General features: G+C 36.3%; 1 protein-coding gene across 1 annotated transcript in view; it reads right to left on the bottom strand.

Annotated features, from left to right (window-relative positions):
- The window catches only part of STK17B (serine/threonine kinase 17b), a 29,655-nt gene extending 5,065 nt beyond the window's left edge, over nt 1–24,590 (bottom strand). Inside the window, exons 1-7 of the mRNA XM_065930919.1 lie at nt 24,353–24,590; nt 14,512–14,673; nt 8,600–8,812; nt 4,589–4,733; nt 3,331–3,457; nt 1,736–1,784; nt 383–562 (exon numbers count right to left, since the gene is read on the bottom strand). Of these exons, the coding sequence (XP_065786991.1) occupies nt 383–562; nt 1,736–1,784; nt 3,331–3,457; nt 4,589–4,733; nt 8,600–8,812; nt 14,512–14,633 (836 nt within the window). The 5' untranslated portion in view covers nt 14,634–14,673; nt 24,353–24,590. The remainder of the gene's footprint in view (nt 1–382; nt 563–1,735; nt 1,785–3,330; nt 3,458–4,588; nt 4,734–8,599; nt 8,813–14,511; nt 14,674–24,352) is intronic.
- Nucleotides 24,591–25,704: the final 1,114 nt, after the last annotated feature.

Here is a 25,704-nt window from a genome sequence, read left to right as displayed (position 1 = left end):
CTTCCTCCATGGCATCTTCCTGACCCAGGAACTGAACCCATGTCTCCTGCGTCTCATGCATGGCAGTGCATTCTTCACTGCTGAGCCATCGGTTCTACTACTAATCATTTTAAGGAATTTCAGAGGATAGTAGCAGGTTGAGAGAGAGATAACCCAAATCTTCTCTTCATTTCAAGATTTCCTGCTATATATTTTATATTTCCTATGCTTGAAGTTATAGATTTGTCATTTAATGATCTCTCATACCACCTCTCTTCCCATTTTACCTGAAACTTAAGAAAGCAAACATCTAATAATTTTATACTGTTTTATAATGTATATTTCTTAATAGTCATATGTAATTTATTTTGTAATAGTATTTAAGTAAATTAATATTACTTACTCTGGATTTTTTACTAAAAGGCTCTGGATGAAGTCTGTGGCCAGCTGTGAAACTGATGAGAAAGTTTCTTCCGAATAATCTACATTAACTTGAGAAATATTGAGGTATGTTTCCTGATTATCTTCTCCCACAAATGGGGATGTGTGAGTTAATAACATATATGCTATTACACCAACATTCCTGAAAAAACAAATAACTGAGAAGATGGGAACTTAAAATGTGTGTTAATCTTAAAACACTTATATAAAGTAAAATTGATTCTCAACATATTCCTGTCCTCAAATCTTGTGCAGTTAAACTACAGATTTTAAACTGCTTTTCAAAGTTCCCATAGTATACTATTAAAGCTGAAATAATTATGCTGTCTCAAAGTTTGCCTCACAGAAAAAGACTGAGGGAATAATGCACATGTATGTTATATAAAAATAATGTATTAAATATGTATCATTATATCTACAGTCTGCCCTTCATACAGATACCTGTTTATCAAGTACACACAGCTGTCCTGAGTGGCATTTCCCAAATGGTGTTCAATGACACAGTGATGATCTGTGAGACATAAATATGATTCCATACAAATAGAGGCTGCAGGTTTGGTAAAGCACAGTATTGGGCAGGCAGACTTCTTTTTAATTGCAAAACTTTTAGAACCATAAATATGTTAATGACAACTGTGTTCAGGAACCAGAAAAAGGCAATACATATATAGCACCTATTTCACCCACCTATTCAGCCATAGGACCCTTTTTCTTACCAAATCCATTTCATCCCCCTACATGGAAAACTAAACTCTTCCTCTTGGTCTGATGGAGTCAGTCCACCACTGTGGTCTCAAGTAAAGTTCTGGTATCAATGCCATCTCTACCCTATAATATTCTCTCTGTGTCAACCATAAAAACTCACAATACCCAAGAAATATACTCTCATATAACTAAACTTTTAAATGGATCTAATCTCATTTTTCTATTGAGTAAATATCTTCCTAGTTCTCCTAGACCTAGATCATATGTCTCCCATCTGGTGCTTGCCCGCTGCTTCCTCCATGGTTGTTAAATAGCATTCTATCTTTATTATAGAAAATATAGCACGCACAGTACTGTGACTAATTTGTTCTTTTACCAGAAGGAGTCTTCCTCCGGGAAAGGGATTTTCCTATTTATTCCTGTACTTTGGCTCAGAGCCAAACTTATTAAAAAAGAATGAACAGGTAAATGTTTTCCTGTGGCATAATAATGATATTCAAATAAAATCTTTTAAAGATAGCCTTACTATTTACATTTTGAACCAAAGAACCACAGAATATGTATTAACCAGCTTTTAATAAAGGAATACAAGTAATTAACAAAATCTTACCACATATCTGTTGCTGTGGTAATGGGATCATAGTTCAGGATTTCTGGAGCTGAAAGAGAAAATAAAATTCAAATTCAATACTGACAAATATAAAAACATGACAGTTACTTTGAAGTAAACTGGATTTAATTTTAAAGAATTACCAATATATCAGCAGAAATTTAGCACAGAATTTATTATCCTGTGATTGGACATTTAGATATACCTAATGTTGAGAAAATTATATAACCAGATGGTTCAAAAGCACCAATTATATTCTGGGAGTAACCAGTAGCTATGCAGTATTTTTTTTAAAACGATTAAGATTAACCTCAGAAAAAGCAATTAGGAAGAAGTAAAACGTTGGAAGCTCAAATCTTTTTACAATTTTAGTTTTATTACTCTGTTAGGAATTAGTTTGAGTTATTTTATTAGAATGATTTCGGTTTTTCTTTTCAGGGTAAATAGACTCATATGCATTCAAAAATGACACTATGAACAAACCAGCTTCCTGGAAGTGTTTTCAGATTTTCAAGTAGATTAAATATCCCTTTTAAACTATCTAAAACCTAGTTTCCTAAGCAATTAATTTTCCAGTCTCCTCCTTTGCCCCGGCCCCCCTCCTCGCCAAAAAAATTTAATGGTACAACATAAATTCTCTATACTTTCAGAACATTACTATAAATTTCAAATTAGTAGAGTCCAAACTAGTACCTATACTTGAATAACTTTTTAGTTTCACAGTATGGTTTCATAACTTCTCCAAAGAGAGACTGTTATCTAAAGCATAACAGTCTGGTTAATAAAGTCTTTGAGTCACATATATTGTCAGCCTCCACTGCACCACCTGCTACCTTCTCACATACTTCTGTGAACTATATTATATATAATTACAATCATTATTTGAGGACACTGTAGCCTCTATCAGCATTTAGAAGTTAGTAATTTGTTTTGTTTTTCATTTTGGGAAAGTCAGCTCCCTTGCTCAGTAGCACCTGTTCTGTTTACTCGTATCTTTTCAATGCCTGCATAGGGATATCAATATGAGCAACAAGAAAAAAGTGTAAAAAGATTGTTACTACAAATTAAAATACTTTACCATTTATGTGCTGCTTTACAGGACTTAAAAACATCTTTCATCTCCATGATCTAATTTGTTGATTTAGTACAATATTCCTAGATTATCTAATAATAGGTTCTACTTAACACCCTTCTTTTTAAAAATCCTCCTTTTACAACTCTCAGCAAAAGCCTCACTTAGGACAAAAGTAAAAGTGACATCTATCAAACAAAAAGGCTTTAAATGCAGTAACACTGATTCAGTTTTCCTCTTTTTTCATTTTCTTCTGCTTCCTAACTTCCTTTTTACCTATTTTTCTTTATGTACAAAGCTTTTATACACAAACATTAAATTTTTAACTTATATATCCAATGTCCTGTAAATTGTGATTGTCTCAATTCACTACAATTCATTTTAATATGTCAAAATCGAATTTTAATGCACTAAAATATTTGAACCAAATATATCCTGGAGTTACATGCCCTAAAATAGTTCTATATAGGTATCACTTATTAATAAATTTCAAAGTGGTATATAAAATAAAGGAAATTCTTACCCAAGTATTCTGGTGTTCCCATGATTTCCCGAAGTTCACATGCATTCCCTATTTTTCGAGACATTCCAAAATCTACAATTTTTATGTCCCCAAGAGGATATATGCTGCTCAATAATATATTCTGTGGCTAATAAAGTACAACAAGAAATGATAAATAATATAAAACAAGAAAACAATACTAAACTCAAATCAGAGATAACTTAAGTAGAATTTGTTTAGCTATTAAACATTTATTGAGTCATCCACCAAACATTTACTGAACTACTACTTAGGAGGAGCTATAGAGTCAATGATAAGTAAAAAAATACACTTCAAGAGTATTCTTGGTTTTAATTAAAAAATATGGATACATTGATTGATTAACTGATTATGATATACAGAATACTCGGTAGTAAAGACTGCTTAATTTTCTGCCCATAAGAAAGTCCAAGAAGGCTTTGCAGTAGAGATGATGCTTAAGGTGAATCCTGAAGGCTAAACAGAAGCATGCCAGTGAGAAAAGTGGTCTAGAGAATAGCATGAAAAGAAGGCATGAACAAATAAAAACGCATTCACACCCAGAAAGAGCTAATGGTTGAGTACAGTGGTACGTACGGTCCTGGGTCTGACTACCCCAGGACTGTACCTCAGACAGAAAGAGGCATGGGAGGGTCCATGACAAGGAGAGTGTCCAGGAAGGGAGGAGTCCAGTGTTCAAACAACGAGAGATGATTTGATCCAGACTTCTAGGTTCCTGTATGGCTACAGAGGAAGGATAAGGAGAAAGGATAGTAAAACGAGAGGCTGAAGTGGTACCTCAGGGTTTGGGAAGGGGCCTGAATGGTCTGGGGCGGGGTGTGGGAAAAGGAGAAGCCAAAAGACTAAAAGCCTCAAGAGAAAGATAAATGAGTATAATGGGAGCAAAGGAGTAAGGACTAGCAGATTATCTTCAAGAGGTAGCTAAAAATTAAGTATTTCAGAGATAGACAGTTTTATAAGACAAAAAGTCCAAGGTGTGGCAGTAAGAACAGGATAGAGTGACATGACGTTAGCATTAGAACATATGTAATGATGGTTTTTAAAAGCCCAGTGATTAATCTGAGCTGCTCACACATGCAGTCTTCTATCTATCAATACAGAAGTAAGTCCACGTAGCACATACACAGTCTAGACAAGCATGGCCTATTGTTTCCTCTCAATACCAGTTTGAGTTAGTTGCGCAAAGCAAGAGCAGAGAAGGAACAGAGATGTATTGGTACTTAAAACTACATGACATTACCTTTAAATCGAGGTGTACAATGTTATTCTGATGTAGGTAATGAACTCCTTCAAGTATTTGTTTAATGAGTCTGATAATGTCATTTTCAGAGACCATTTCAGCCAACTCAGGTAAACACAAATTGAAAATTTCTCCACCTGCAGCACTGAAATAAAATTCAAAGAATAGAAACTTGAAAAATCATTGATCTAAAAATGACAACTTTTAAATACTATATACCTTTAAGTAAAATATATGGCCACCTAAACTTTAATCTCTCTATATATACACATTTAATGGGGGGCAGTGAATGGTGCTGGGAAGGATTTTTAAGAAATAAAATAAATGACAAGAATAGTTTAAAGTCTGGGTGCTAGTATTCACCTATGAGCTCAGCTCTGCTCTATTTTACTCATTTATTCATTATATATAAACATACCTGTTATCTGTATATAGATAAATATTTTGATTCTCAAGACAATCATGTGAATCATGGCTACCATTCCCATTTTATAGATAAAGAAATAAATACAAAGAGGTGAAATTAAGTGAGAGGGCAGAATCTGATTCTGTATAATATGGATGAGAATCTACATTCTTAACCAACATCCTGTGTTGCAGCTTTACAAAGAATAGTTGGGGCCAGAACCCAATTTTTTTTTTCTTTGTTTATAAGAGCTGAAAATCTAAATGCCAACAAACACATAATGAAAAATTCCTAGATTTGAAATCAAATGATTGAAAGTTAAATCATAAATCTGCTATTTGCCAGCAATATAATTTAGGGTCAATCACTTACTTGAGCTTCCTCATCTGTAAAACAGAGATATAACTGAACTCAACAGATTTTTTTCTAAGGACTAAATCTAAATGAATGAGATAAAAACTGTCAGAAATCATGCAAAAAAATCTAGATGGTTATTAATAAAAATTTATAAGGTATGTTTGGGAATATCTCAAGTAAAGCCAACTCTATATGATAAATCAGAAACTCATTTATTTCACAGAACACTATTTTCCTCCCTTTGGTTCACTCCTGTATCCACAGCAACAAGAAGAGTGTCTGGCACATAGAAGGTACGCAGTAAGTGTCTGTTGAATGAATGAATAATGGAATAGACAGTCATTCTTCAGAGCAGCTCAAAGTGCAATTCATTAGTCTTGGTGACTGTCAAGAGGAAGAAGCATGTCATGTATATCTGGAGTCACAAGAAGGAAAAAGAATCAGTGGTCACAAATCTGAGTCTCACTGAAAATCACAGGACTGAGCCTTCACACTTGCAGAGGTAACCAGGCCATGAGGTCATCTGCACAGAGCGTGCCGATCAGAAGCTGCAGGGCTTTGTTGCTGACACCTGACAGTGTTTCAGAGAAATCTCTGGGACAGCTGCTAAGGCACCCGTGGGCATGCTTCAATAGTGTTTACTGCCTGTCTCAATGACTTCCAGCCCCCCAAACTCCCAGGAAGTTCATGAGAAACTAACTTCAAGACCTGACTTCAAGGTTTCATAGTAAAGACAATCTGAGTATGAAAAATTTACTTTGCTATAAAACATGTAATAGTGACCTCCAAAGTTAGGTACCAGAAGACAACATTAGAAATTCATTCATCTAAAAAAGAAACTAATCTTTGTGAATAGCTAATGTTCAGACTACCCATGTGGCCCCTCAGTTTACACATCAGGTGTTTATTTGTCGTAACCCTGCTCAAGGTCTCCTGAGGGGAGAGGGATTCCGCAGGCCAAGCTACTGAGGATACCTCACTTCTCCCCTTTCTGGTTATGTTATTTAGCTTTAATGAAATGAATCTTCTCAAAACAAGTGGTCAAAATATATTCCTGCAAGGACACTACAGATAAGGTTAATCATGCAATCGTAAGCAAATAAGAAAATGAAGAGATACTTCAGATTCTCTTAGAATGAGTTCTTTGCTAGGCCCTTTATAAGACACATCTGATAAGAAATCAGACCAAATAATTAGAAATTGAAAGAAAACTGTATGGAATATGGATCCCTAGCCACTCTTAAAATATGGAAAATACCCAAAACTATGGGAAATACCAGAAAGATCTAAATTCTTCAGTATCCAGCAGTATATGGCAGCATAAAATGCTTAGATGAAAAATTCATTCTTGAACACTTCATAATTTTTTATATACCAACACTGACATTACAATCTCTAAAGTTAATTCAATAGACAGAATTCTCATTAATTCTAAAGTTCAAAATAAAATATAAGAAAACCACTTGAGAAAACACATGTAAAGCACTTCCCAATGCCTAGACATAAGAAGACAGCAGGCTGCCTGTGGAAGTACCTGCTAAAACAAGCAGCCTGACTTCCATCCAGACGCTGCCTAACTAGTTACCTGAGCTGGGACAAAACATGCTTCTGTTTCTTCCACTGTAACACAGTGATACATAACAAAAAATGACAGCTCTAACTTCACTGGCTTGCTCTAGGAATTAAATCAGATAAGTCACATCAAGTACCGAGTACAACAGATGTCATAAGGATCAAAGCAGATCACTTGTAGTATTTAAGACAGTGTCTGACACATAGTAAATATTCAATAAATATTAGCTATTATTATAATGAGTCAACAAATATTAATTCCAAATCTAGCCAACATCCAGCCTTTCTGAATTTGGGGGCTGCTTGTTAAACTCTGATTATGAAGTCAACTTTAAAAATCTTTGCTAAATTAAAACTCATTTTTAGAAACACTATATTATATATATATATATACACATATGTATATATATATAAATGCACACAACATATTCTTAAGTGGAAAAAAAGGATTATAATACCATACACTTAATAGATCACAATTTTGTTTCTGAAAGTATACATACCTAGAAAAATAAAATTATTTCAAAATAGAGTAATATGTCATAAAAGTAACTGCTGTTTACAAATGATTTCTATTTTCTATACATTCTAAATTTAACACAATAAATAGATGTTACTTTTATACCAGGAAAAGTATCCTAAGGGGTTTGGGTGTGTTTATTTCAGTAACGAGATCAAACACCCTGTGACTGTCAGCCAATCACACTGTCTCTACCTCTTAGTTTGACCAGCTAACCAATGTCTTCTGTAGGACTACCATTTTTCCCACAAAAGAGGGAAAGCTCTTTACCATAATTTACCATAGCTTTCCAAAGATGAAGCTATGGTAAGCAGAAAACGAAGAGGAGTTAAAAGGAGGAGAAGAAACGATAACACAAGAAGCAAGAGTTAGCAGAAACTGGAAGCATAAATGGAAAGCAGTGAAGAGCAACAGACTAACAGACCCTTTGTTAAAACAAGGCACCCAGACCAGTGACTACAGAGAAGAAAAAATTCAGAAATTTGGAGTATTTATGTTTTTTGCGTATGTGCTTGTGTATGTGTTGTGTATCTGTGAATGGATGTGATAACTGTACTTTAGTATAGTTACGCTGTCACATAAATCTGTGAACTATATACTACTTACATCTACGTTTGTCTTTTACAGCTTTCTAAAGCACAGTTTAGAAATTAGTAAGAAAGTCAAGAATATCATTTAAAAAACTCCCATAACACAATAAATTTAACATGTAGAAGATTAAAATCAAACTACATGGTTTACCTTTCATTCATGCAAGTTTATCTTTTTATTCTCCTTGGGTAGCTTCACTGGATGTGCTTTCCAAATAAATGAATACACAAATTATTTCAATCCTATCTGCCCATCAGACTGTTTTGCAGAAAACAGTCTATTTTCTGTACCATTGGCAATGGAATTTCACTATAAACATTGTATTGTCATTTGTTTATTGAATGCTGTTTAATTCATTTTGGGGTATCTGTGTGAGGCTACACATTATAAGTTTTCTGAAAATATATGAATATATACTATGTTCCTCTAATATTTTATTAACAGGAATCTTTACAAGTTCTTGTTATACTTTTATCATTCTTGTTCTTGACATTTCAAGCAACCTTACCCACCAATTCAAATAGGTACTGCAAACTTACTTCAATTTTTTAAAGAGTATACTTACTATTCCAATATCAAAATGATTTCACTTGTATTTTCATAGACTTCATGAAGATTAATCACGTGGGGACAAGATTTTGCCAATTCAAGTACTGCAATTTCATGGAAAATCTCTGCGCGACAGTCCTGTCCTCTTCTTCTCTTTTTCAGAAACTTTGCAGCGTATTCTTGTCCAGTAGATTTTGATATACATTGTCTAACCACAGCAAACTTTCCTCTGGGGGAAAGTAAGAACAAAAGTTAGTTTAACACAGATACTGTTATAACTTTATCAAACCTTTCAAACATCCATGCCATTAGGAATTTACCTTTGCTCTCTTAATCTAATCAATTACTACATGTACTTTTATAAAATTTATAGTATCATCACGCAAAAATACAAAGGCAAAAGTAATATAAGACATAATTATATTTATTCTTCACTATCATATCATTAACATGATACATTACCTTTGTAGGGAGAGATCTCATTTGCCCACCAACTCCATGTCATACTCTTGATATGAATTATTTTGTTTAAGTATGATAACAATCCTATAGAGTAAATATTATTCTGTCTGGCAGATTCCAGAGAAGATATGTATCTTGGTCTATTCTCCTCTGCTAAAAAGTTTAGCTTTCCTTCAAATGAAAAAACTTAAATGCAAAAATGAGTATTCGTCTTGTTTACTTCTATTAGTGTAAACATTTTGCCTCTCAACATCACTTTCGACAACCTTTGAAGCTTTTTATCACAATTTGTCAGTTGTGTTACCAGAGTATCTGTTAGTATTGCTCAGTAGTCCACAAAGCTTTAATAGATATATCAAAAGTATACATGTCTTACGGAAAATATCCAAAGACACTTATCCAAAGACACTTTATGATTAACTAAGAAAATTCACGGTTATCAAAAGCTATGTACAAACACATTATTAAAGTCATGTTTATCGTTTTAGGAATAAACATGTTTTAGCTCTATCCAGTAACATTGTTCAACATTTCAGCCAATTTTTGAAAGACTCTGGCAAACCTATGTATTCTAAAGTAAAGATTGTGAAAGTTGTTCAGTAGTGTCCGACTCTTTTGAGACCCCATGGACTATACACGGGTCATGGAATTCTAGGCCAGAATACTGGAGTGGGTAGCACTTCCCTTCCCCAGGGGATCTTTCCAACCCAGGGATCAAACTCAGGTCTCCCACATTGCACGCAGATTCTTTACCAGCTGAGCCACAAGGGAAGCCCAAGTATTCTAAGCCTACAGTTTTCCCAAATCTAGTTTCCCAAAGACTCAAGCTATTTTGAGTCAGATTGTTTTAAGAAACTAATAAAAATTATTGACTGCCTACCCAGAAAATGTACACATGCTTTAAAAAGAAAGCTTTACATATAATTCCAGCGGGTTTTTAGATTTCAAAGACTATCCATAAACTTCCTAAGCCTGGTTCATGGGTTTTAAAATTAAGAACTTCTATCCTAAGGCTCAAATGACTCACTGAATACCAACAAATCAGGTAAAAATAAAAACCTATTTTTAATATACTTTAAATTTGAGGTAGAAGTCAGGGACAGAATAAATTGCTTATCATTTTTACTTACTATTGTCAAGCGCAGAATGACAAAGATCCCTACTCTTTATATTCTTAATTTCCTCAAAATTGGTGCCAATGAAAGGCACTGACTGGAAATCAAGATGAAAAGGTATAGCTACTAATGCAAAAAAAAATTTTAAGAAAGTGGTCAAGCTATAATTTGATTCTTCTACATATATATCAACTCAGAAAATTTGCATGCATAAACTTATTTTTTGATAGAACTTTTCATTTAAGATTTGAGAATGTTTAATTTGTATTTTCTCACCATATGCAAAAGGAATACAAATCAAAGCATTTCAATGAGCTCACACACACAAAAAAAGTCAATCTGTCCCTTTGTTTTATATTCAAAGTGTCCATGTTTATAGATTTTATACTGGATAAATTGGGTCAGACTAAGAGTAAATGACTCATGAAAGGTCATATATGGAAATAGACTGCCATGACTTAAATTGCGGGATGTGAAATCCTAGCTTTCTATTCTGACCACGACAAAACAATTCCTTCCTTTAAGATTTTTTTTTTTTTAAAGAAGTAGATTCACTTCTGCCAATTCTTATTTAGATTCAGAAGTGAAAATTTGTCTAAAACAAAAAGGAAATTTTAAGTTTTATGAAGAAATTCACCTTGTAAAACTTAGGAAACAGAAGCTAGTTAGCCAAGAACTCTGTACATCTGAAAAAGTTCACAGTACCAGCTGTAACAGTTAAGTTCTGCTGTAATTTTATAATTATATCTACAAGCCAGAATTCTCTCAGAAACAAAGAGCAAAATTAAATAATAATAAACACTTTAACTGTTTCAGGTACTCTCATGAGGCTTACAAGAATAGTACTTGTTAATGCAGAGCAAAGATGACCAAACAATATTGGTAACTACTTATTTGCCAATGTTCATCGCTAAGTAAAAACCCTATGAGGGCAAAAACCCTATCTGTCCTAATTATTAATCATAAAATCTACACTTCACTAACTAACACATAACAGAAACATCTGCTTCTATTATAGAAATATCTGTTGAATGAATGCAAGAGTTATGCATTTAATACAGTACCATACACTGCACTATTCTGTATACTGTACTTAAAGCATTTACATTTTTAAACCTTCTTTGAGACTCAAAATTTTACACACATATTCATTTATGTGTGTCAATCACTCAGTCGTGTCTGACACTTTGTGATCCCATGGACTGTAACCCACCAGGCTCCTTTGTCCATGGAATTCTCCAGGCAAGAATAGTAGAGTGGGTAGCCATTCTCTTCTCCAGAGGATCTTTAAATACTTTTACCATAATTATCAGATGACTTAGGGGGAAAAAACCAAGTATTTGTTTTCCATTCTAAAATGCTAATTGTCATTTAGAAGTATCCAAAATAATAGTTAGGGCTTCCAGGTGGTGCTAGTGGTAAAATATCTGCCTGTCAATGCAGGAGATGTAAGACGTGGGTTCCATCCCTGGGTCAGGAAGATCCCCTGGAGAAGGAAATAGAAACCCGCTCCAGTATTTTTGCCTGGAGAATCCCATGGACGGGGGAGCCCGGGGAGCTACAGTCCATGGTGTTGCACAGTCAGACACGACTGAGAGCCTAAACACACACATAAAATAATACTTAACACATAATGTCCCTATATGAAATTTAACAGAAACATTTAGGAAAATTTAAAACCCTTAACAATAATACTTAATGCATAACCTAAAAGGGCAAGGCTAACTAGATTTCCCAGCAGCTAAAAGGTCTAGTTAGTTACCCTTCTACATTCTAGAACAGACAATAAAATGTGAAAGGAGGGGGGAGGGTAAGCCACAAAGGAAGCTGACGTTTTATTTCTGCATCTGCCTCACCCTTCTAACCACAAGAAGTCCTATGAAACCTTGATTCAGTTGGGGGAGGGGTGGAAAAAACTTACCCAACATGTTAAAAAACAGGAACAATGCAAAGTTTTTTGAGAACAGTCAAAAATTAACTGCTAACTTTTACGTATCTTATTCTAATTTGTTTAAAGAAAAATTCTAAAACATTAAACATCTTAAAATTAATTCAAAAACTGATTTATAAAGATAATTTTGTAATCATCACATGCTAGAATTATGTTTGTATTTTCAAAACATATAAGTCTCAGAAGAATCAAGATTATGATCCTAATTTTCACTTTGCAAAAGTGTGGGATAATATCAAAATTGGTAAAACACTGAAAGAATTTAAAGCAAGTTCATGGCAGATGAAAGGTCATGACTTCAATTTATCAAGGTTTATTAATGAGACATATCAATATTTACCAATTAGGCCATATCAACTAAAAGAAAAAAGGTCTCTTTCATGAAGTTATTAAAAGATGAAATATTAGGAATCTGAATTTGTTTTCATCACAGTTTATCATGAATTTTTGCTCTAAAATGTTATAAACTGAGTCAAGTTTATGATTGTGATTTATGATGGCACCCCATTTACAAAACAATTTCAAATTGTTAATATTGTTCCCAAAGTTTATGTTCTCCAAAACCAACAAAGAAAAAAAAAAATCAGTCCTTCTAGCTCCCACACAGGTTATCTCAATAAAGTTTTGTTGTATTTTGGATGGTAAGATATTAACAATATTGCATCCATTCTAGACTTTTTCATTTTAAGACTGAGGATAAAAAGCTACAAGTGATCCAGAAGAGGATACATGGATCAAGGAAGCTGTCTGGAAATCAGCTCATAAGATGAGCATCTAAGGAAACTGGCAACATTTAGCTACATTCAAATCTCTAAAGGATTTTTACATGGATATTATATGCAGCTACAAAAGGGGAACTATGTATATTAGGTAGAGATTAGCAGAAAACAGAATTCTGTGTGTAAGTGCCCACAAAATGGAACAGGCATATTCTGAGGAAGTGAGTTCCCTATTCCTGAGACATTCAAATTGAGGCTGGATAAAAAACTTGTCAGAAAAATTACAGGAAAAATTGCTGCATTGCATAAAAAATTATATTAGAAGGCCACTGACCATTAAAGTTCTTCCAAAGCAAAGACTCTATGACTATTTAATGAGTAATAGGATATAGTCAACTAAAGAACACTTACTCTTTCCTGTGTAATGCGAAGAGAAATAATTACAGACTCAGAGCTAAACTATTTCTTGAAAATACCCTGAAAGCTTTTAAAAACTATATCTTTTCATAAACCATTAAAAGGCCCAAATATTTTGCATACAAAATTAAGTAAATAAATATGCCTGGAATTATGAAATAAATATGCTTTCATATTTAGTTCTTAGTCTGTGACATAGATATTATCACCCTTATTTTGTCAAAGAAAGACTGCTCCCAATATCTAACAAGTGAAAAAGCCAGGACCTGCTTTCATCTTTGACATAAAAGACCACCACGAACAGAATTACTTGCCATGTTTCAGTCAATTTTTGTTTTCACATTGAGATTATCAAAGACAAAAAATCATTCATACTATTTTACTGTGCATCCATCAATACAAACATGGGCTTTTACTATTTTAACATAAAAATCAAACTAAAGACAGAAAATGATCACCATCCTCCCTTTGTTAAGAGTTTAAATTTAAAGCTCAAAATGCTGAATACATATAAAATTATTTGGTATATCTTATGCAATTTTCATATATATTCAAATGGTAGGTCTCATAATCTCAGGTCATTCCTTGGCCTGAAGGAATTTACACCTTCATTAAACCAAAACGGATCAGTATCAGTGTAAATAAATACAGACTTTAGTTACAGATCATGCACTGTTTGTCATATGGAATTACACTATCAAATATAAATTAATTCATTTTGTTTAGAAAAGAGAAGGAGGAGAATCTTCAGATTTTTTTAGGTCAGCACAATATTCTAAGAATTAGAAAAGCTATTCAACAAAAACTTTATAGCATTCTACTAAATATTTTATAAATATTAACTTGTTCAAGACTCACAACAACCATATAAAATATATATGATTACTTTCATCCCCACTTCTCAGATGAGGAAACTACAGAACTGAGAGGTACAGTAATTTGAGGTCAAACAGCAAATGGTTAACCCCAAATTTTGATGTGACAGTCCACTATGCTAAGCTGCCTCTTCCCTTGAACAGCCTCAAGTAAGAGCCCTGACTTTCCACCACGGGCTCTGAAGCGAGGTGCAATATATCATACATGCTCACTAACCCTCCATGGATTTGATTTCCAGGTCACTTAAGACTAGATCCCTGCACAGTATCAGCAGAGATGAGGACTTTTCTTTCTAATCATTGCTAAATAATAATCAAGTGAGTTTTATAAAAGTATAGACAAAGAAATCCTGTGATTTTAAACACACACACATCAAAAGTTTCCTTACCTTCCCAGTTCTTTAGATGTAAGTGTGTAAAAATTATTAAAGTTTTCCACTTTAATTGGAGTTTGAGGAGTGGTAGTTAGCATGCCTGAAATGCTTCGGCAATCAAATCTTCTCCTCAGCATGATGACTCGCAGAAAGGCTTCTTCAGTCACTTATTTTTATCTGTTTAAAAAAAGAGAAGATGCACGGTATAACATATGTAATTAAGAAAAAAAAAAGATGTTATCTTAGACAGGATATGTCTTATACTATACAGCTCCAAATATAGCTATAAGGTACAACCAAAAAAAAAAAAAAAAGACGGAAGAAGATTTAAAAGCATATTCTACCCAAAAAGAAGAAAAACAGAGCAGACACATAAATTGGTATCACCTATGGTACTTGAACTAAGTTACTGCATTTCATTTCAGAATAAAACCACTGAAAACACCTGTAAGACCTACCATCTTTTAAAAAGTTACAATTGTAATACAATCATTCAATTTCATTTTAAAACTTTGATTCTTTAAAGTTGTATCTTCACATAACAATTTAACATAGAAAAACAATTATTTTAAATTTAATTTTACATTAAATTTAATGTAATTTAATTTGTTTTAAATTTAATTTTAAATTTAATTTGTTTGTTGGGCAAACAAATACAGTGGTGAATTCACATGTTGTGAGGTATATTACTGACATCTGAGTCACTAAGAGAAATAGACTTGTTTCATGGGTCTTAGATTCAGAACGCAGCACAGAGCCTGCTATGTATGAAGAGCTCTATAATTCTGTCGGATGAGTGAGCAACTACACATAAAGCCCTTTTCTGGAGTTCTAACCTGTATCTGAAGCTCATATTTATCTGGAACTTTTATGATATTTATAAGTATTCAGTTTTAATATTAAAACTACTATTTCAATTAATTGAATTCATAATAATAATGACAGACTACATATTTTTAGATACTTCCTTCTGCTATGCCTATGTCATAGAAGATCCAGTATTCTTCTTCTAGCAACTCTGACAAGAATCCCTAAGCTTTTTTCCTTCTCTGTCACATTTCTCCTCTGTTTATTTCCTACTTTACATGTTCTATACCTTCCTATATTCAAATGCCACCTATATTCACCTTAGCAAGTGAACAATGTGATTAGACGGGAGTGTTTTCAGTTTCTCTATTTCCTTGGTTTTCTTTTTAAGTCGGCACTTTTTTCCTCTTGGCCTTTGGAAAAACAGACCTAACTAGTTTTGAGGTACATCTCTAGTGTTCCAAAATTAGCAGAGTACCATTCTGAAAATAACATTTGGACTGAACCACATCTGAGTCTGAATCCCACTTATCCATCATACCAGCTATGAGACATTTACCTTTGCTGCTGTTCTGAGATGAATTACGTCCCTCCCTTCAAAATTCCTACCTTGAAGTCCTAATCCCCTAGTACCTCAGAAAGTGACTGTATTAGGAGAAAGGGCCTTTAAATGGGTAATTAAATTAAAATGAGGCCATGAGGGTGGGCCTTAAAGCAATATGCCAAGTCAAGTATCTTTATTAAAAAATGTGATGAGGATACAGAAACACACAGAGGAGACCAGATGAAGACATGGGGAGAAGGCCATTCACAAGCCGGAGAAAGGCCTCGAGGAGCCAAGCCTGCTGACAGCTTGATCTCAAAATTCTATTCTCCAGAATTGGAAGAAAATTAATTTCTGTTGTTTAAGTCACCCTACCTACAGTACTCTGTTAAGGCAGCCTGGCAAAGTAATACAGCTACTCTTAGAAAAGAAAGAAAGTGATATTTCAAATGTGTCGGAAGGGATACAAATATAACAAATACTCGGGGGTTTCAACCTTATTATTTTGTTTGAATTAAAAATAAATAATTAATCACAGAGTTGGTCCCTTCTTTTCATGCCGCTAGCCCTGGGTAGGACAACTTATCATTTCCTTGCCAACATGTGCCCCATTCCGACAGTTTTGTGGTTTACTTTGCATTTCTCCTGATTACTAGCGAGGAAAGCTGCAATTCTGCTGCCCCTAAAGTATGGACGAATCATAGAATCTGTCTTGCAGTGCTCTAAATACTAAAAGTTAAAACACAAACTCATGAAGGATGAGACTGGTACAGCGCTAGTCGTGAAAGCACATCGTGGAGGTCAACCCACACACACTGCTGGCGCCCTGAGAGATCTCCAGGGACGGCCCCTGCCCCGTTGAACAGCCGTGCCCTGTCCACACACAAGACTCTCACCCCAAGTTAGCTCAAACTCGTTCTTAAAATCTGTCTCTTTTACTCTGTTCTGATGAGCTCTCTGCTTCAGTTCCAAGGGCGCTCAGTCTCGCTGCTCACACACTCCTCTCTGAAAAATCAATACGGTTACAACTTCTAGGCTTAGTGTTTCTTTTTTCAGGTCATTCTTGGGCTTTAAGACTTTTTCCCTAAATTTAAAAGTCTATAGGTTTGTATGTTTATGATCATATTTATGTTATTAGCATACATACAGAAAGAAGGGATATACCTGTATCAAAGATGCAAACTGGGCTACATTCCCAAAACTGTTCCACATCAGGCCTTAGGAATCATGAGCACAAGAACACAGCAAATTTACCCCCAGAGACAGAGTGCAGGCTCTTGATTCTAAGATGTTCACCTCACCTAGATTCTAGAATCTAAGATGTTTATCTTATGCTGTAATACATCAGCTCAAAAGCAATCTATTGATAAGAATCTAGTAAAACAGAGATATATTTTATAATTACTTTCTGCTCTCAAGTTTCAAAAGAATCAGTATGAATCTTAGATGTTGTCAAAGATAAGCTTAATGAAGCATGATTTATAATAGTGGAAAAAAACCAAAAAGCTTTCAGAGGGAATGCATCCCAAAGTTTAACAACAAGGAAATGCTTAAATATACCTAAATAACAGGATATTACATACCTTATAAAAATTGTGCTTTCAAACATTTTAACTCATATAATGAAAAAAGGAAGACAAAATTTTATACACAGTATGTTAATTTTGTTATAAGTATATATGTTTGTTACATACAATTTTCAAATATGTTTTAAGTAATATTGTTAAATATAAAAGAAAATAGACGAAAATACAGGAAACTATGACAATATATTAACAGTGGTTATCTTTGGATTGTGAAATTATGGCAGTATTTATACTCTCCTTTGTTTAAGTTATCTACATCAAGCTAGTATAGACAAAAAACTAACAAATGCCTTTGGCTAAAAAAGATGGCTGTGAATATAAATGACTAGACTCTAAATGCAGAAACTAACCCATGTGCAACAGTAGAACATCTCTCTTTACACATGAAGGGTTTACTTGGCTCAAAGTACATGAGCCATTATTGCTCAGATTTTTTAAGGCCTCAATGTTTTCTCCGCATTTATTTAGAGCAGACGGTGTTCATTATGCAAGTAACAGGTCCATTCTTATGCAAAGACCATACAGGCATTTAGGGTAAATACTAAGCAAGAATCAATACCCTGTTTAATACCACCAAGAAAAAACAATTTTATAAATTCTGAATTAATGTCAAAGTTCTATAGAATAAATAATAATTTGTAACCTTAAGATATATGTCTTTATTGTTATATTACTTGTGAAAATTCAAATTCACCTCAGGATCCCTCTAAAAAAAATCCAAAGTGTGATATCTAAATATAATACTAACAGGTGTTAAGTTTTATAATACCTATTTAGTTAATAGAAGGAAAATTAAAGATAGCTTTTTTTTAGGACTGGAACAAATCGTGATAATATAAACATGGCCTAATAATCAAGCTACTTGATAGCATTTCCTAATACTAGACATTGGAGTATGCTTAGTCTTCTACCCTAACAGATTTTTTCCCCTCACATGTACTGCTGGTCATCACAATGGATGAATGGCCTATAGATATTTGTATATTTGTATGGCTATAAATGCAGCTGAAAGCAGCACTGGACAATCAGCAGTTTTTAAAACACGTGCTGGTACAAAAATAATTTTTTGAATTGTGTTTCATTTCACTCTGGCTCTGAACATACTGGAAACACAAGATATGTCCCAGAAAAAAGGAAAAACACATTTCTGAAGGTTAGACTTTAAACTTACCTACATACTCCTAATACACCTATATTACAAACTGCTTTAGGGATCCATACAGCATGCCGTATCTTCCTTCTATTTACAGGACTTGCACCAGCTGCCACAGCCTAGATATTTTTCTATTTCCTATCCTTTGGCCAATTTTGTATATAACAGAGCAAGAATGTCACCTTTGTCCACCAATCCCTCCACAAACACCATGCTACCCTTTACATAAGATTTAAATCCTGGGTACATGAAGGTTATCAGTTAATTTTCTGTCTTTCTTTGCATCTTCCTAACTTTCTCACCAAATTCTCTTTGCTTCCAACAAGCAATCAACAACCTTTTCTTGCTTTCTACCATAATTCACAGACCTATAACCAATTCTAAATTACCAATAATCTGTGTGAGTTACTCAATTGTGTCCAGTTCTTTGCGACCCCATGGACTGTAGCCTGCAAGGCTCCTCTGTCCATGGAATTCTCCAGGCAAGAATACTGGAGTAGGTAGACATTCCCTTTTCCAAGGGATCTTCCCAACCCATGGATCGAACTGGTGTCTCCGGCATTGCAGGCAGATTCTTTATTGTCTGAGCCGCCAGGGAAGCCCACATTACCAATGTATCACTTCAAAGAACTTTACTCCGTGCATGTGTGCTAAGCTGTTTCAGCCGTGTCCGGCTCTTTGCGCCCCTAGAGACTGTAGCCCACCAGGCTCCTCTGTCCAGGGGCTTCTCCAGGCAAGAATACTGGAGAGGGCTGTCATGCCCTCCTCCAGGGGATCCTCCTGACTCGGGAATCGAACTCCTGTTTCTTACATCTCCTGCATTAGCAGTGGGTTCTTTACCACTAGAGCCACATGGGAAGCCCATAACACTTTATTAGGCTACACTAATAAAAAAAAAAATCTCAAGGGACTTAGTAGGCAAAATGTGTATTTGTGTATGTGTGAGTAGGTACACAATTATAGACATAATCAGGCAATAAAACAGTACGAGGATAATAGAAGAAGGCAAGATACAATAAAGCTTCCAATTACACAGTACTGCCAGGAATAATGCAATCTCAAGTTTATTTGCAGAGATTTTTTTCTTCATTAACTCTCATTACAATAATTACAACAAGAATTCAAATGGGATCAGTGAAGGACGGAAGAGAGAAAATGTTAGGCTTGATCTGGACCTAAGTTTACTAGAAGAGAGAAAGCAAATGTGATGTGATCAACAGTAAGACCAAAAAAAAAAAAAAAAAAAAAACCCTTTAAACCTCTAAACAGCGCTATTTAAAAACGCTCAACATGATATCCACCTCAAAGTTATCTTATAAAAATGTTTCATAAAATCTAACACATCATATGACAATAAATAAAAACTTCTAGAGAATTAAATTGTCTGCTTTGATCCCTGCATTAGCTCCCTGGTAACTAACTACAAGTTCAAGCCCTAACACCAAGACACACACAAAATCCTTCGTGGCCAGCTTCATTTCCTGCCACACTTGTACCTCATATTTTGCCTCCACATCTCTGTTACACTTTTCTGTCTGAACATCTTTTCTACCTTTCCTTAAATGGTTAACTTTTTATTTCATCTTCTTACCTCAACAAAGAATGTCAACTCCCCCAGGAAGCTTTGCCTAAAACCCACAGCTTGTCTTTAATGCCTGTCCTTCATATTTCAAACAGGAGGACCCTTGACATACCTCTTTACCTCAACATGTAACAAGTTAGACTGCGATTATATTTAGTGTCTAAAGGATAGCAACTACTTGCTTTTGGGCCTAAACTCCCAGCATGGTATCTGGCACCTGGTAGGAATTTTTTTAAATGTCTGATGAACTGAACTTAATATTGAATATTAAGTTAATATTAAGTTAATATTATTAATATTAAGTTAATATTTCTTAAGAATTAAGAGATACAGCAAGAAGAATTTTTAGGTACATTTCATGTCTTCGAGGGTTTAGCAGAATTTGAGATCCATCTTGAAATTATAATATTGGGGCTTCAAATGCAGCTAATCTCTGCTTAATTCAATATCTGGCTAAATAAAATAAGAAATATTTTAAATTGCTATAAGAGAACTTCAGTTTTAAACAGGATAGCCATGAAGTCTGGAAACACAGATAAAATTATTATATCATGTATTGTAATATAATATCAACAGATTATTTACTTGCATTTACCTATCTTTCCAGACTAGGTAGCCAGATGTTATCATACCCCCTACTTCAGCTAAGAATATCAATATCTTAAGAGCTATTTCAATCATGAAATCCAGATACTTGTCCTGCAAAAGGACTGATAAATTAAGATCCTCATGAAGAAATCTGAAAGGCAATGGAAAGCAAAGTAAGGCATAAGATTACAGGGAAAAAAAAAACTTTTTCTTTCTGCATGAGCATTTACAGCTACCAAGTTTTCCCTATGAAACAGAGGAACTGGAGATTTATTTGTCTAGAATCCATCAAAATAAAGAACTTTCTGCTAGTGTGGCAGAAGGATCCATTTCTAACTAGAAGCAAAGGTACTGGTGTAGGGAAAGGGACGATGATGATTCTCAATTTCACGGAACAGACCATTCCTTCTACATATTCTACTAACAGGTTAATCAGTTTGTTTGTTTTTTTTAAAGACTGAATAGAAAGTATAATCCAAGAATTTAATCCTTCAAAAAATCACAACAAGAAGCCAGCTAATTGACTCTAGTCTAACCAGCCTAGTAAACACTATCCAAGGGCTAAAGTCCCAGGTAATGACCTTAGACATGATTCTGTGTCAGTTCAGTAAGGCCAGGTGCTGTCTCTTCCACCTTCAGGAGAGTTAAACCCTATAATCGTGAACCAGGACGGAAAGATGTTGAGAACGGAAATAGAGTGCGCCAACAAACATACAGTGCTTTTCATTCATCAGATGGAAAATTAAGTTTCTGTTGCAAAATAAAGTACTGTTTACTTATAGCATCTCTGAAGTACTGTTTATTCAGTAAGTATTACAATGAAAACTGAAATATGATCCTAGGATTAAAGGTGAAACTATCATTTCACTGTTAATATTAAAATTTTTAAAGCTTAAAATATAACTATTCCCTCTTTTAAAGAGGTTGCAGAGGGTCTAGGATACCACAACACATTTATAAATGAAAAGAAACTCACTAGTTTAGATGTTTACAGTGGTCCTGAAGTTCAAGGTTACATGTATTTTTGGGGAAAATGATAAATAAATAAATCCAAAAAATCAAAAGTTCACAAAGGATGTCCTGAAAATTACACTTGTCACAACAAATTTATATAGAAATATGTAACTTAATTCTTACACACATTTGTGAACTGAAATAGTCAAAGAAATCCTTTGATAAAAGTCTATTGTAGAATACAAAATACTTAAAATCACTGAATTTTGACATCAAAATTGTAAAAAACTAAAATAACTAAAACATTTAAAGTTTTCACAAGTGGAAAGTAAATACATAAATGATTGTTAATGTTTTTGACAGAACCAATACCCACAGAACACAAAGAATTCCTAAAAAAGACAAAACCCCAAAATCCTTTAAAAGCAATACATCTAGTAGCACTGTCTTACTTAGCTGCCAATACGCACTGCAATACAGTATACATGCAATTGTAAGACAATTTTAGGATTAAGTGAAAGTGTCAGCAATGGATTTCCTTGATTCCTGCATTTAAAATTGGGTCTCTAAGTAAAAACAGGGAAATTTTGATAAGGAAATTCTCTCTTATAATTATCAAACACCTTAAAAAACCAAGTATTTAAAAATGTATTTAAATGTTTACTTAACACTAGTAAAAATAACTCTCAGTGGAAGTTTAAAGATAGAATTGTTTGATTGGAAACATGCCATCAAATGCCTGTATCTTCTTCAGTTTTGCTATTCATATTCTGACACAGTGATCAATTAGTCAAGTCTCAACTTTCCTGAAAAGTGATTCTATCTTAAGTGAAAGTTGCTCAGTCGTGTCCGACTCTTTGTTACCCATGGACTACACAGTCCATGGATTTCTCCAGGCCAGGATACTGGAGTGGGTAGTCTTTCCCTTCTCCAGGGGATCTTCCCTACCCAGGAATCGAACCAGGGTCTCCTGCATTGCAGGCAGATTCTTTACCAACTGAGCTATCAGGGAAGCCAGATTCTATCTTAGCCAATCAGTAATTCAGTTTTCAATGAGCCCAAGAGAATATACAACTATTCTGTCCACAGACAAAAATGAAAGGACTACGACAGCACAATTTTTACTTTTAAAACTTGAATATATTGTCATGTAAATATACCTCACCTTAATTTCAAGTCCATATTTTAGAAAAGTGATGTAAAATGTATGATAGGTACCTCAAAAATAAAGCAGCTATTAATAACTTCAGCTATTAAAACAGAAAAAAAATTAAAAACTGAACATCAGCTCAGAGGAGGATGAAGAGGAAAGAAGAGGAGTTTTAAACTAGGACACTGCTTCTTGGACCAACTTTTTCAAACACATCATTTTATGGGCATGTGGCTTAATTTGTAAAACAAACACTTTGGAAGTTGCTGAAGACTACCTCTGGACAATCTACTATAAAACTAGCGGTGGATCAATGACAAAGTAGGTTTATCATCTTTTAATAAGATTGTGTGCCCAGGCTCAAAATGCCAGGTTATATATGCAGCCACTTGCCCAGCCTTCTCAGTAGACCATGCTGTCTCAGGGCACACATTCTCAAACTCTTGAGAACCTAAAGGGGCGATCAATGTATCATACATCACTGCATATCATCAGTACCAGAGATGTAAACAGTACACGCTGGCAAAACAATCAGCAAATGTGACACACAGAGCTAACAGAATTGAAATCTTATCAGTATGTGGCTTTAAAATGCTTTCTTTTCCTTAATTTCAATTTGCAGACTGATGTTATATGGCCTCTGTCCCATCACAGCCAGAGGAAGAACTAACATCAGCTACCAGCCGCCCAGTCTCTTTCAGCTTCGTCTCTAAGGGAATTCAAATGAAGTGCTTTCCCTACATAAAACAGAGCTGTGTAAATGTCAAAACCGTAGCCGTCACGCAGTTGTATTACATGGCGTCAAAATAAAACCAGATCGCAGGAAATCACGGAAACAACTGCAACTCGACTTCTCTCTTCACTGACTTTAAAAAATCTGTTCACAAGCAGTAACTGAAAATGTCCCACAAGATGAGCACAAACTTTCTCCCGACGAAAGGCAGCTGTGAGCAGGACGTGTCCATGAGTCCAGACGTGAACACGTCCTGGGCCCCACACCCCAGCTGTGAACTCGAGTGGGACCTGAAGGGACCACGTCGACGCGCCGTGGAAAGGACGCGAGCGAGCCGGTGGCGAAGGCGGCTCCCGCGGGATGCGACCCGGGGAGAGACCGGGCCACACACACACAAACACACACGCACGCACACACACACGGACCCGGCTGAGAAAGGTACTGGGAGGTCCAGCCGCCGCCCCGAGCGCCTCACCCAAAGGAACCTGGGAAGCAGGACTCCAGCCGGGATACGGCAAGCGGTCCGGAGCAGTCGGGCCGCCCGGGACGACGGTGTCTGAGCCCAGCTTCCCCAGGCCGGAGGTCTGAGCCGATCCCGGGTCCGCCCACACCGCCGGCATCCCTCCCCGGGACCCCTCCCACGTCGTGGGTCTCCGTTCCACCCGGAAAGAGGGCTGCTTTAGAGGTTTGGAGTCGCAGCATCGAGCCTACCCGCCAAACCCAGCAGGACCGAGGACGCGCGAGGCGGAAGACACTGACCGCTCGGGCCGCAGCAGGTTCTCCGCGGCTGCCCCCTCCAAGGGGGCTCCAATCCCGCCCCACGCAGGTGGCCGCGACAGGACGCGTTCTCCAGCTCTAGCCCCTTGAGGTGCCGGGCAGCTCCGAGCGTGGCAGGACCCACTTTCACCCTTCCGGACAACGGCCAACAGTTGTGACCTGACCTCCCCAGCGAGGTGGCTCCCGACTACGGCGGCGAAGACGGTGACGGGAGCGTACAGTTGAGGTTTGAAAACTGCAGCCGCGTTGCGGGGCAGGGCTGCAGGCTAGAACCCACCCCATCGGTCTCGAGAACCAATCCGAGCGCGCGCGGAGGGCTGGGCTGTCACGTGACGGGAGGGGCGGGGCGCCGGCCTGCAGCGCGTGCTGCGGGGCAGGGCTCCGCGGTGAGGGGCGCGGCCGGCGCCGGTCGGAGGCTAGGCGGAGCTGCACAGCAGGTGGGGCGCTCCAGCAAATACAGCGAGGCGGGAGGGAGGTGGGCCGTAGTCTGACCGCGCAACCGGCTGCAACTCCAGCCGAGTGCACCCCGGCCTTCAGAGCGGTCAATCCACGAGGACTGAGTATCTGCAGACTAGGGACCGGGAAGAAGCAAAATTAGTCACTGCTTCGGACTCATTCCCAAACTTCTGCGCCTGTTTTCAGACTGTTGCCAGTCATCTCCCTTATCACCTGAACACACTCGGCCAGTGGAGACTCCGTTTGCTATAACTTGGCAAACATCAACATCGCTTGGGGATTTATGGAACTTGCGCTCCACCTATCAAGTCTGCTCCAGCGAATTGAAGTCTTCTGAGGCTGGATGGCATCACCGACTCGATGGACATGAGTTTGAGTAAGCTCCCGGAGTTGGTGATGGACAGGGAGGCCTGGCATGCTGCGATTCATGGGGTCGCAAAGAGTCGGACACGACTGAGCGACTGAACTGAACTGAACTGAACTGAGGCGTGACTGAAGTCAGTAAGCAGAGTCCAAATAAGATGAAAGGCTGTTTATGCATATAGGGTGCTAAGGGAAAAGACGAAAGCCCCTCGGCAAGCCACTCAGGATCTGTTATATATTCAAGGGAAAGAAAAAGTAGCAAGTCTCGTGGAAGACACAGTTGAAGGGTATTTTAATAATTGTATAAGACTTTTGGAAGCCTGGCGTGCTGCAGTTCATGGGGTCACAAAGAGTCAGACACGACTGAGCGACTGAACTGACTGTTTGGAAAAATAGGGCTTGGTAAAGAGTCTGCCTGTCAATGCAGAAGAAACAGCTTCGATCCCTGGTCTGGAAAGATCCCCTGGAAAAGCAAATGGCAATCCAATCGAGTATTCTTGCCTGGGAAATCCCAT

Source organism: Muntiacus reevesi, chromosome 3 (assembly GCF_963930625.1).
Source record: "Muntiacus reevesi chromosome 3, mMunRee1.1, whole genome shotgun sequence".
NCBI classification, from domain to species: domain Eukaryota; kingdom Metazoa; phylum Chordata; class Mammalia; order Artiodactyla; family Cervidae; genus Muntiacus; species Muntiacus reevesi.
Note: the sequence above shows the minus strand (reverse complement) of the source record. Positions and strands in the feature narration are given on the sequence as shown.